Below are 13602 nucleotides of genomic sequence, written 5' to 3'. Positions count from 1 at the left end.
GGAAAGGTCCAGTGGGAAAGCATTAAGAACACCAAAGCAACACTCATGAGGTTGTGGCCCAGCGATTCATATCATAAGTGGTTATGTGATAAATATTTAAAATAGAGAACAAATGAATTACGGTATCCACAGCAACCCTAATAAAAATCATCAGCAGTTTGTGGGCCCTGGCGCCTTGGGGAGGTCTCGGAATAATGAGAAGGATCTCCTATTTCCAAACGACTCCCTGAAAGGCGATCTCACAAAGCCAGGGTGGTCAGCCAGCCCCAGTGGGGTCTCTTTGAGACCCCCAGGGTCATGGCCGCTAAGGCAGATCCTGCAGCTCACAGCAGGGCCATTCTTCTTGCCTCCCCTTGTCGCTGACGAGCCCCCCGCGTCTGTGCCGGTTTCTCCCTGGCTGCAGCTGTGACCAGCGACCACGATGGAGGCTGTGACTGCTACATCCAGGGCAGCGTGGCCAACAGCATGGGCTCCGTGGAGGCCCAGACGGCCCTCAAGAAGCGCGAGCTGCGCACCGCGTGGGAGGAAGGCCTGGCGCTCCCCCTGGCGGAGGAGGAGCTCCCTGCAGCCACCCTGACGCTGACCCTGAGGACCTGCGACCGCTTCTCCCGCCACAGCGTGGTCGGGGAGCTGCGCCTCGGCCTGGATGGGGTGTCCGTGCCCCTGGGGGCCGCCCAGTGGGGCGAGCTGAAGACTGCAGTGAAGGTAAGGTCGCCTCTCCCGGGGGTGGCAGGGCAGGACTGGGCCAGTGCTCATGAAAAGAGCTTGGAGACCTCCCCAGCCTGGGGATGGGAGTCTGGGCAGGGAGGCGGGGTGTAAAAGTAAGGTGGAGTCTTGAATAGGGTGGGAGGGGGTTGGTTAGAGGAGACCGATAGCCCAGGTTTTGGGGACTCCTGGGGTCTAGTCTTGCTTCTAGCTTGCCAGGCACAGACACCCCTACCCCTGGCCTCACCATCATGGAAAACATCACACTGTGAGCGCCCTGACTCTGGTGCTGACGATGTTTATCCCCGTCTAGAACCGTTCATACTCCCTGTTGCGTCCGCTGTGTGCCAGGCACTGCAGGGGAGAGGGGCACCTCTGCTCCCAGAGAGTACAAGCCAGAGGGAGAAACCGGAACAAATGACGATGATGGTGGTAGTGGCGTGATACTGATGATATCTGACTTAAGACACCCAAGAGGGGCCTAACTGAAGTGCTCTGGGACAGAGAGTTCTAGAAGGCCTGCTGTGCAGTGGCGTTTGTGCTGGACTTTGAAGGAGTGACCACGGCTGGGGGCCCAGGTTGGGTCTCCCCACCCCTCCCCAGCTGCCGAAGCCGTGAGTGGAAAACAAGCGTCTGCTGAGATGTCGCGCTGTTCAGAGAGGTTCCTTGGAGAGCCAACCACCAATCCCCACCGGCCAGGGCAGCGAGTGGGTCAAGGAGGGTCAGGGCTGCAGGACAGTATGTGGTGATTTAGGCCCTCATCCAAGGGCCTGCCATGATGGTCCCTAGAGGGACCCTTCTGGATGGGCAGTCTCTCAACCAGCTGGCCAGTGCCTTCTCTGGAGGCTATATCGCCTGCATAGCCTGAAATAGTTGCTATCTGGCCCTTTATAGAAAAAGTTTGCCGACTCCCATGAGTAATAAAATTAGGAAGAAAAGTAGTAATTTTTGAGCGCTTACCATCTATCAGTTGCTATGCTTGGAACTTTACCTGAATTCTGGCCCTAATGAACAAAGCAGGACTGATGACAGGAGTAAGCATTGATAGGCAAGAGAAGTGTGGCTTAGAGAAGCTCAGTAACCAGCATGGGGTTGCCCAGCTGGGACCTGGCACGCTCGGCCTTGAGGCCAGGTCAGTCTGCTTGTAAAGCCCGCGTTGTCCTGCCACTGCCGTGGGACATAAGTGCCCAGTAGTACAGGAGCCGTGGTCAGCAGGCGCCTTTCCTGATGGACACCGCGGGAGGAGAGTACACTTTCACTCCCCACCTACTACAGTCTCTTCTTGGCCTCATTTTCCTCTCTTTCCCTGGCTCAGAAAGTTGATAAACATTGACAGCCACTCTCAGCTGGAACCAGGCTGTTCCCCAGCATGCTCTCTACTGTGCAATTTGGGACTTGTGTGGAATTACAGCCGAGGCCCCTGGGGAGAGGCACCCAACACGTGGGTTTATTCCACTGGTAATCCAGCTTCCTCAGGAGATGGAGGGGTTCCCCCTCCAGGCCTTTGGAGTGTTTGGCACTGCCCACAAAGGTTGGCAGTCCAACAGGTAGAAGTCTCAGGCACCTAACCTGCTTCTACCCTCTCCCCTAGAAGAAAACTTACTCATTCATTCCACAAAGGTCTTTTCTGGTTTCCACCATGTGCCGGGCAGTGTGCCCGAAGCCGAGGGCACAGGAGATGAGGACACAGTCCTGCCCTCGTGATTCACTCACCCTAATCATCGTGCTCATTGTAGCCGTCACGGTCCCACAAGTACACTCCTGCATCCACTTGGACCCCTGGCCTGTTTGCCACAGATAAGAACAATGTCAGAGGGCAGCGTGGAGTCAGAAGTCAGAGGCGGTGCTCCTGGTGTAAGTGGTAAGGGAGAGCCCCCATGGCCAGGCTAGAGAGCCCCTCTGCCTGACCCACCAGCGCGGATCCTGCGGGTTACTTTTTGTCAGCAGGTACTTTCAACAGCAGAGCCGAGGGGGCGGATGGCTGTGGTGTCACCAGCTGGGCTGGTCTGGGGCTTTGGGCACCCTGCACAGAGCCGCGGAGCCCTTCACGGGCTGCCGGGTCCAGGCTCCTCTCACTTGGGCACCATGTAGCCAAACCTCAGGCCAACACCTGTGGATGGACCTCCAAGAAGTGCCGCTGAAGCAGAAGACTGGTGCCTGTCCCAGCTCAGCCAACACCCCGCTGGGCACCTGGACAGGTGCCTGAGCTCATTTCCTTCACTGTGAAAGGAGAGGTCTGTCCGTAGAGGATGCTGGAGGACCACGGGTTTAGGACTTGGGCTTTGCTATCAGACCAGACCCCCCATTCGAGGCTCAGTTTCACTACTGAACAGGCTACATGGGGCTTCCTGGTGGCTTAGACCATTAAGAATCTGCCTGCAGTGCAGGAGATGTGGGTTCATTCCGTGGGTCGGGAAGATCCCTTGGAGAAGGCCATGGCTACCCACTCCAGTATTCTTGCCTGGAGAATTCCGTGGACAGAGGAGGCTGGTGGGCCACAGTCCACGGGGTCCCAAAGAGTAGGATACGACTGAGTGACTAAAACATGCACCCCCCCCACCCCCCCGACACACACACTGTTCACATGACCTCACAGAGTGAAGTTCACTGTCTGAGCATCAGAGACTCAGGCTTAAAATGGGAGCCAGGTCAGTATCCCTCTTACCCTTGTCGTCAAGATTAAACAGGATGTCTCACCCTTCCTTCTCACAATATGTATTACGTGTCAGCTGTGTACTGGGTGCTGGGAATAGCTTTGTGAGGATGACAGCCTCAGTGGATAGATATTATAACTGCTCTTAGCACAGAGTGTGTTGTGTTAGCTGCTACGCTTAATGCCATTACCAAAGTTCCTGGCAACTCCCGGAAACATTCCATCACATGACTAGCCACTTAGGGATAGTTGAATTGTTGCAGTCGTATTGAAGACATGTTTCCTGAATGAAAGGTGTGACCCAATCAGAGGGCTGGCCAGCTCCTCCATCCAGCTTTACTCCCCAAACCCTGTCTCCCATTCACCCAGAAACAATGTTCCCAATTAATATTCTCAAGAAGTAGTGATTATCCTTTCTTGATAACTAATGATAATCATCAAAGCAAGGGTAAAGATGCTGTCATGTGCACCAGGCGTGGTTCTAAGCCATTAAATAATTCCTCATTTAATGTTTACCACCCTATTGGGTGGAGATATCATGGTTCCCATCTTACAGATGAGGAAATGAAGGTTTGGGAAAGTGAAATAACTTGCCCAAGATCATGTGGCTAGTAAATGGTGAGACCGGAATTGAGACCCAGATGGTCAGATTCTAGAGTCCATACGCTTCTCTCCACCCTTAGACTGTGACCTGCCTCCTGTGGGGACTCTCACTCATCTTTGTCCCTCATTGGATTTGTTGAAATTCCAAACAAACTCTTGCAGGAATCTCAATGGTGAGACTCTGTAAAGCCGCAGACGGGGGGATAGACATGCTGGATGCTTCTTGAAGGCATCAGCAAAACGCACTTCCTGTGAGTGTCTGTGGTGCGTTAACTCCCATCGTATGCCTGGCTTTTGTTGACATGGCTGGTCATTCTGTAGGCCAAGCCAAGCCCTGCTCAGCATTAGTGCATCACATTATTGACTCTCTCAGCCCTGCAGGGGCTGGAAGGGATTCTTTTTCCAAGCAGAGTAATGCCTTGCAACATCCCACTGCTCCAGGAACCTGATCAGTCAATGTAGTGATTTTCAAACTAGAACCCTAGGGTTCTGTGCAAAGATGCCTGAGCGGGGCACAGGCGATAAAGCGAGAGGAAGTCCTGGCCCTCTGTCCCGGCCGCATCCTGAATGGTATCTCTTTGATCTGTTTGGTATGTTGGGTTTGAATATGAGCTGTTTAGAAAATCACGTTTGTGGCGAATGAAACAAACTCATATTGAAACACATGCTGGCATAGGATCCCTCTGTGCCCTCCTCCCTTCTGCAAGCCTGGAGAAAGCAGCCCTGAGGGGTAAGTGATTTCTAGGATGCCTCCTGGATACAGCTCCAGGGCGACCCCAGCCTCAGCAATAGTGACGGGGCCAGAGGGCATCCCTAAATGAGGCTCCCCTCCTGCATCCCTTCTTCTGTTTCAGGAGCCGTCTGCGGGGACGGGAGAGGTCCTTCTCTCCATCAGCTACCTCCCGGCTGCCAACCGCCTCCTAGTCGTGCTGATTAAGGCCAAGAACCTCCACTCTAACCAGTCCAAGGAGCTTCTGGGGAAGGGTGAGTGGGGTGTGAGAGGGGAGCCAGGGCCCCTCTAGGTATGTGCACAGACGGAGGTGGCACCTGGGAGGCAGTGGGGACGGGTGAGCAGGGACCTGGAATGTGAGTACATTTGTAGAGTCAGCCTCAGCTGTGTCCTCCACCCCAAGCTCACAAACCAGTTCTGAAGGACACACTCACTTCCCTAAAGTCATGTCCATTAACTCGCGGGCCAGTCCTACCCATTAGCACCCAGGTGTCAGCTTCCTAGGGCTCCCACCTTGCAGATCCATTGTGAGAAGAACAGCCTGATCCCTGGGTCACAGGAAACTAGGATCAGACTGTAGCCAGGGAGTGGAGAATCTGGGCTGTAGGGGAAGCTTGGCCCCACCTTTGTCACTCAGACCTGGCTGGACGCATCTTCTGGGCAGGTGGTGGGTTTTCCCTTCTCCAGTCTCAGCTAGCCACCACTCTGCTCCCCACACCCACCCTAGACTCCTCTCTCTTCCCAGCCTTTGTCGACCTGCCATCCCCACACCAGCTGGGTGTGGGTGACGGCAGAAGGCATGTGGGCGCTCAGGCGGAGGAGGCGTCTCTGCCCCATATACCCAAATAAACATCTCTTCAATGCCCTGGAAGCCTTGGCTATTCCCTTGGGATACCCCAGCACAGACCCCAAGGCTTAAGGACCAAACAGCCTCTCTGGTCAGAGCAGGAAGGAAAGCAGCACTGGTCAGCCGTGAGACACCTGGACCGGGAGCCAAGTGCTCAGAGCAGGATATAAATACATCGGTATTTATAGCAGGAAGCAAATAAAGAACTGCCTCTGCAGTCAGGACCTTTGGGCAAGAGATTTTTGACGAATGAAAAATCATCCGAGTTGGTCTGGCTGACAGATCCCTGAGCCAGAGGTCAGAAGTCAATGCCTTTGCCTCATCTCCTCTAGACAATTCTTTGCCTCATCCCCCCTAGACAATTCTTGGCCTCCTGCTCTTTTTTTTTTTTTTTAATTTTTATAGCTCCTGTCAGGACAATTACAGCTCAACACTTTATCTCTCAAATATCTCTGTTGAAATAACAAACTAACCACCTGGGGGTGATAATTATAGCAATAAATACAGAGTAACAATTATTCTCACATTAGCTTTGGAAACCTTGACTGATGAAGACACAATCCCATTCCAGGGCCTCCAGATGCTATGTGAAAGCTTGTCTAGTAACCTGCTGCCTGATTTCCGGGGTCGGGGGTTGGGAGCCAGGCAGCTCTATTGGGGTCAAGGCAGGCTGCCCTCACCCTCCATGGGGGGTGGGATCCTCCAGTAAAACTTGCAAAAGAGCAGAAGAGAAAAACTCAGTCAACCAGCAGGAGACCTGATATCTTAGAAAGAGACAAAAATGCTTAGATGGAGAACTTGAGGGGATGAAGACATAGGGATGGCATAGTGTTCCTGGTCTGAGTTTAAAATCAAGCTGCAGGACATCTGAACCTCATGCTGGGCCTGGTTTGATATGGGACATCAAGGCATCCAGAGGGGCTCTTGAGAAAGGTTTGCTAGCGGTGCTTCAGTGTGACCCTGTCATGGGCCATGTGACCCATGTACTGTGCTCTGATCTGTATTTCATACTCCAGGCAGGAGCTTTTGCATATCCCCATGTTCAGACCGACACCTGCCATAAAGTGGGCATTGAATTACTGTTGAGTAAATACATGGCCCGTGAGGTGGGGGAAGGGATGGTGGAGCAGAAGCCTCAGTGAGGATCTAGAGCCAGAGACCCTGTCTCTCCATCCCCAAGAGGCAGCGTCACCCCAGCTCCCCCCGCCCCAGACCCCAGAAGCTCACTCCCGGCCCCTTCCTCTGTCTCTGTCCCCCGTCCCTCCCCAGATGTCTCTGTCAAGGTGACCTTAAAGCACCAGGCTCGGAAGCTGAAGAAGAAGCAGACAAAACGAGCCAAGCACAAGATCAACCCCGTGTGGAACGAGATGATCATGTTCGAGCTGCCGGATGACCTGCTGCGGGCCTCCAGCGTGGAGCTGGACGTGCTGGGCCTGGGCGCCGAGGGGCAGAGCTGCGTGCTCGGCCACTGCAGCCTGGGCCTGCACGCCTCGGGCTCCGAGCGCAGCCACTGGGAGGAGATGCTGAAGAACCCGCGCCGGCAGATCGCCATGTGGCATCAGCTGCACCTCTAGGCAGCCACCCGAGCCGCTGCCCTCTGGGGGCACAGTCTCCCTCCCCCCACCCCACTGCCCTCTGCCCCCTCCTCTTGTGCCCCATCCGCATTCTGACACCAGAAGACAGACGTGTGTGCAGAGACCAGGACCCTCTTCCTCTCCCATCACACTCCTGTTTCTTAAGAACGAGCAAGGATGGAGACAGGACATGTGGGTCAGAAGGAACACGTTTTGCTGATCTGTGTTATTGAAAGAGACTCTTATCAAACACGGTCTGTGTGCAGGTTTTGCAGTGGGTGTCAGGCCAGATGCAGAGAAAGCTGAATTGGGGAAATCACGGATGCAAAGAATGTGGCTTTTTAAAAATAAGTTTGTCAAAAAAGGATGACGGAAATGCTGTATCCTGGATCATCTCAAAAGAATTAGAGATGATCAGGGCGGGATGGAAACTCAGCCAGCAGGAAATCGTTCTACTGACCCAAGACACTAACCCAGCAGTTCCCAAACAGTGTGTGAAGCATCACCAGCAGATTCCCGGACCCTGCTTTAGACATTCCAAGTCCATCATCCTGGCTGGACCCCAGCAGCCTGCATTTTTAACAAGCACACAGTGGTTTGGATGAAGAGGCTGGAGCGCTGCACTTGGAGAAATCCCTTTCACAAAATCCCCAGCTCAGTTCCACAGTCCTCGTCGGGCCCCCAACTCCCTGGGGCAGCCAGTGCCCTTGCTGGACATTTCAACCATGGTGTGAAATTTAGAAGCCTCCGTTTTTAATTTTAGTCATTTGAATTCTTAATGTTCTCGTTTGTGCTTTTTTGGATCCTGCTCTTGGACTGAATTTTGTGCTTTCTATTGAATAACTGTATTGTTTCATCTCAAAATCAGTGTATATTATACTTGGGGAGCCCTCCCCTGACCAGGAGTAGGTGGGATTCCCCCATTAGTTATTGGGCATTAGTTGTCATGTCCACCAGCGTCACCAAAGTGACCCTCTGAGTCAGACTCCTTCCTTCTCAGCCTACCAGCCAAGTGAGGGTGAATTCCATCTGGGGCACACATTAATTTAGTCCGGGTCTGTGGAGGGGGAGGAGGCTATGAGATCTTTTCAAGTGTACCTCTTCGCTGTGTTTAGTGTACCTCTTCACTTTAATTAGTAAATAATCAACAGCTAGGTTTCACATCGCTACCTGATTATTCCAAATAGCTGTCCACATCATTAATTATAATATTACAAGCCTTGCTCGAGTGGATGTAATATTTGCCTGGGTACCAGTATTTCTGGGTTCTGTTGCTGACCATCCGTAAAAGCAGCCTAATGATATGGCAGCTTGGTCTCTGTGAATGATGCAATAGATGCAATTGTGCTCCCATGCCACAGGCACCCCTCGCTAGTAACAAACTCCGAGGCCACCAGCAGATCATTTTTAAGCTTCATGTTGGCAGCTGACCATCCCCAGCAAGTGCCAGACATTTCTAGAACCACGGACTCCGCCTCTGGACTTTTTAATACTGACAGCTAAACTCTGGGCCTTTAGAGGTCACTCTGGGTCCCTGATCTAGAAAAGAATTCCTTTCCTTCAGTCCTGTAACAAGTCAAGTCATTCTTGGTCTCTGCCTGAGAATTTGAGCAGAGACATGTCATCTTTTGTCATCATTTTTCCTTTCTGGACAGCAGTAGGAAAGCATTTAGAGATAATTTCTGCCAATCTCCCGAAAAAACAGAAACAATATCTCATCCCTCATAAATGAGAAGATCTTTCACATAATTGGACATTTCTCCCATTAAGTCTGGCCACCTCCTGCCAAGTTTTTTTAGGCAAGGCATGTGTCACTGACTTCCCACAGCACATCTTTGAGAGCCCTCTCACCACCCTGGTCTCCCTTTTTTGGTTGGCATGCCAAAACAGCAAAGTATCCCCTGCGCAAGCTGACCAGTACTCAGTTCTTGGTGACAACTGCTACTCTAATCCAGAGGAGTCTGGATCCTAGACTTAAAATCAGGAAAGGTGGGTTCCACTTCCTTCTAAGTCCATGCACCTGCCGTATAGTCACACCAAAGGATGTTTGCAGTGAGCCCCTGATGCCAGCATATCAGCTCCACCCACAGCCATCTATCATGAGGCATTCATTTCTTTGGCGTCAAAGGTTTCATTTTCCAAAATCCAAATGAAAAGGGTGTCCTTAAAAGGAGTCAAATGTCTCTGCTTGACATCTTAGGTGTCAGCCTTCATCTCACTGAACAGAAATAAGACAGATTTTGCAGGTGGTTTTGCCTGTTGTGTGCACTGGTGTATTTTAAGTACCTAGAATAGAGTTGACTCATCGACCCTTAATAAAAATGTGTTGAATGAATTAGTGAATGAAGGATGGGTAGGGGGGAGTAGGAAGAAGAATATACATTTTTATCTAACTTGAATGCAAATCAGAGGCCTAGTTGAGTTCTTAATGGTAAGTTCATCAGAAACCTCAGCAGCTGGCCTAGAAATTCATAATGTTGAGTATTACCATTCACCTAATGACAACTTATAGCTCACTATGTAAATAATTGGGCTTCCCTGGTGGCTCAGATGGTAAAGAATCTGCCTGCAGTGACGGAGACACGGGTTTGATCCCTGGGTCGGGAAGATCCCCTGGAGAAGGGAATGGCAATCCACTCCAGTATTCTTGACTGGAGAATCCCATGGACAGTGGAACCTGGTGGACTGCAGTCCATGGGGTTGCAAAGAGTCAGACACGGCTGAGTGATTTTCCCTTTACTTTTACTTCATGTAAATAATTAACACAGTGAGCTATAAGGATGAGGATATATAGATGAGAACATAAAAGCTGTGTTTCCCACCAAAACACCATCTCAGTGAATTTTAAATTACTCAGAGATATCAGACTGGCAGATGAAAAAACTTCAGTAATCTTTGCATCCACTTACCTTGTACCAGATACTTTTGCAATTGACTACCAGATTAGAGTAATTGGGTCTGTGCGAATACATCTGATCTTTTCTTTAAAAGAAACGCTTGGTCCTTTGCTAGGGAGCATTTTCTAAGTACATGAAGCAGAGGTGAAAATAAAGGGAGAAACCATCTCCAATTGGGCTGTTGCCCGTGAGGTGACCTGGCTTTGTCACAGATACTGCGATGGGGATGGAAAACTGGGAGTCTAATCTCGTTCATCTTGCGACTCACTTCTTACATCAAGTCTGAATATGTTTGTTGAGTGCCTATTGATCAAGACCTTGCACACGTCTGCACATTTCAATCTGAGATATGGCTCTTGGTGTAGATTGAGTGATGAATCTCCCCCAGTCGATGCTGTGTAGAGAGAGTTAGATGGGAGAGCAGTTCTTTGGGGCAGCTCCTTTGGGATATAAAGGAGTCCTGGGCAGCAGGAGACTGCAGCCTACGCCAAACGGAGGTGAGGACCATAAAAAAAAAAGACCTAGTCCTTGTGATTTGTTTTTGCTGCCTGTGTTTCCTGTTGTCAATGCTGTGTCTATTTTGCAGTCATGAACCGAAGCACAAAAAGACGCATGGGATATTGTACTCATATGTCTGGTGTCATACTTTGGAGCAAAAACCTTGCAGTGGTAAATAAATAACTTCTAACAGGGTCAGCTGCCTAGTGTGTGTGTGTGTGTGTGTGTGTGTGTGTGTGTGTGTGTGTGTTTAAGTTCCTGTTTCTTAATACTTTGGACATGGATTTCCCTGGTAGTCCAGTGGTTATGAATCTACTTCCTAATGGCCCCACGCACCACAACTACTGAAGCCCTCACACCTAGAACCCATGCTCCACAACAAGAGAAGTCACCACAGTGAGAAGCCCCTGCAGAACAGTGAGAATCCGCGCAACTAGAGAAACCCTGTGCATAGCAGCGAAGACCCAGTGCAGCCATAAGTGAACAAACAACTATTTTTTAAAAGATGAAGCATAAAAACAAACAAACAAAAAAAACTTTAGACATAGGCAATGCAGAAAAATAATCTGATAAACACACGTGAACTCCTGCCAAGTTTTATAAAATACAGTTTTATAAAATACAATATAAATTGACAAATACAGTTGAAATCCCCTTAGCCTCTCACTCAGGACACCACCATCCTGAACTTGGGGTTTCTCACCCCAAACTTTTCTTTCTCTTTTTACTACATGTATGTGTAAACCTCATAGAGTATTTTGTGTTTTTAATTTTAAATTGTATCACATTATTTTTGCTCCACGCTAAAATTTTGAGTTTTATCCATGCAGATTTATGTAGCTCTAGCTCCTTTATTTTTTGCTGCTGTGTTATTTTCCATTGCATGGATATGCCACAATCCCATTCCCCTACTGACATATGTTTAGATATTTCTCTCTTTTTTTTTATGTTGGAGGAACTGCTGCTGTGAACGTTCTCAGGCAAGGCCTCTTGGGGCTTGAACTTTATTCTTGAGAAGGAAAGATGGAAACTGTGTCTCTAACATACCCCAGAGAAATACCCCTATCACTGAAGAGTCAGGGCAGTGGCTGAGTGCTCACCTGTGCTCCAGGTGGCGGGCAGGGACACGGGAACTTACAGAGTCCTGTCATCTCAGGGCCTCCTCGTGGCTGCTGCAGCCCTGCCTTCTGGAGGAACAGGCTCAGGCATTAAGCCAGAGGAAGGGCCTGAATTTTCAGGTCAGTAGGAAATCAGGCAGGTTATGTGGAATTAAAACCAAAGACTCTGAAAAAGGATGCTGCTGCTTAATCACTCGGTTGTGTCTGACTCTCTGTGGCCCCAAAGACTGTAGCCTGCCAGGCTCCTCCGACCATGGAATTTTCCAGGCAAGAGTACTAAAACAGATTGCCATTTTCTACTCCAGGGGATCTTCCTGGGCCAGGGATCGAATCCATGTCTCTTGCATCTCCGGCATCGGCAGGCATATTCTTTACCACTAGTGCCTCCTGGGAAGCCCTCTTAAAAAGGATAAATGAGCCATAAAGAAAGGCTTCACTTTCCAAGTCTGTACATGTAATTCCTTATTTTATATTATATATATTTGTTATATTTTAATGACAGCCAGGATTTTTATTTCCATATTAAAATAGGATCCCATGCAGCCAAATATTGTGTAGACTGTGTTTCACAGGTAACTGTGAATATGGCCCCTGATGTGCTCAATCGCTCAGTCCTGTCTGACTCTTTGCAACCCCATGGATTGTAGCCCCCCAGTCTCCTCTGTCCATGGAATTTTCCAGGCAAGAATACTGGAGTGGGTTGCCATTTCTTTCTCCAGAGAATCTTCCCAACCCAGGGATTGAACCCAAATGGCCTCTGAAGCCCAAAACTAAGATTTGAGCATCTGAATATACCAAAAATAAAAATGGAAGGGGCAAGAAGAGTTTAGGAATGATTTTATACTGGGCTTTCCACTGAACCATCTTAAATAACAAACTCTGCTCCAGCCTATGAAATAACTTACGTTTAAAGCACCGCATTTAGGAGCTGGGCAACCCAGCTGGTCTCTGTCACTGCCACCTTCATGGTTCTGGGTAAGTCACTTGCCTCTGGGCTTATGTCCGCATCTATAAAATAAATTTGGACAAAATGATCACTCTTCAAGATTTAATGTTTTGTGATTTGATAATTAAGACTTCTCATGTGTATCCTTGGCCTCCAATCTCATGTGTAAAATGAACTAAACCCACGTGAACGGGTACCTGCCTTCCCTGCCCTGGGCCAGGTTTCCTGACAGCCATTTGCTCTTCCAGACAGAATGTGATGTTACCTGAGGCTCTGAGTCATACTCTTCTCATTTGCTTAATTGCTAATGGAGTCAGTGGTGATTTTTCCACCCAAGAGTTTCTATTTTTTAGAGTCACTTGGAAGCAACACCATTTCAAGAGCTCAGAACCCTAGCAACTGTTCTCTCTCCAAACCTGGGCAGATGCCTGGCAAGGGTAGAGCCATAGGATGTGGCTGTGGATGGAGTTAGGGGATGGGGCTTTTCTTGGTACCAGCCTTGGAGAACTGCCCCCTGCACCCATCCCTCATCTCCTACGGAGGAGCCAGCACAGGTAGCCCCTGGCAGGGCCCTCAGCACCATCCCGAAGCCAGAGATGGAGGCAGGTGCCTACCTGGGAGGAGGTGGGAAGAAGCCAGACTTAGGATTGGAAGTCAGACCTTGCCACAGAAAGCAGTCTAGTAGTGGCTTGTCCTCAACCGGGTGAAGTATCTTCTCAAGGCAGACAAGGCTGGAGCCTGGCTTCCCATCCCAATTTCCCAACATTCTCCCTTGGTGTCTCAGGACAAGTGGATGATGGCAGAATTCCTGTTTTAGAAACACAGGGATTCAAACCAGGATCAAGCGAGGAGAAGCCTGGTTTTCCCACCAAAAACAAACCAACCCTATTTGTGGTCTCTTTGCCCTCAAGGGTCAGGTGAATTGAGCTGTCGACCAGAAGAGGGTGCCCTGAAGCTCTCTCTCCAGATGAGAAGGAAAAGGGTTGAGGCAGAGGTTGCCACTCTAGTTGTGAGAAAGGTATTGGTGGCTC

The 13602-nt window shown here is 49.9% G+C and overlaps 1 protein-coding gene across 1 annotated transcript in view; it reads left to right on the top strand.

Moving 5' to 3' along the window:
- SYT13 (synaptotagmin 13) overlaps window positions 1-10702 on the top strand; it is a 42069-nt gene extending 31367 nt beyond the window's left edge. The window contains exons 4-6 of the mRNA XM_043910123.1: window positions 404-705; window positions 4816-4945; window positions 6808-10702. Coding sequence (XP_043766058.1) covers window positions 404-705; window positions 4816-4945; window positions 6808-7112 — 737 coding nt within the window. The 3' untranslated portion in view covers window positions 7113-10702. The remainder of the gene's footprint in view (window positions 1-403; window positions 706-4815; window positions 4946-6807) is intronic.
- The last annotated feature ends 2900 nt before the right edge of the window (window positions 10703-13602 follow it).

The sequence above is a fragment of the Cervus elaphus genome, chromosome 1 (assembly GCF_910594005.1).
Source record: "Cervus elaphus chromosome 1, mCerEla1.1, whole genome shotgun sequence".
Classification (NCBI taxonomy): domain Eukaryota; kingdom Metazoa; phylum Chordata; class Mammalia; order Artiodactyla; family Cervidae; genus Cervus; species Cervus elaphus.
This window is presented reverse-complemented; position numbering and strand designations above follow the sequence as displayed.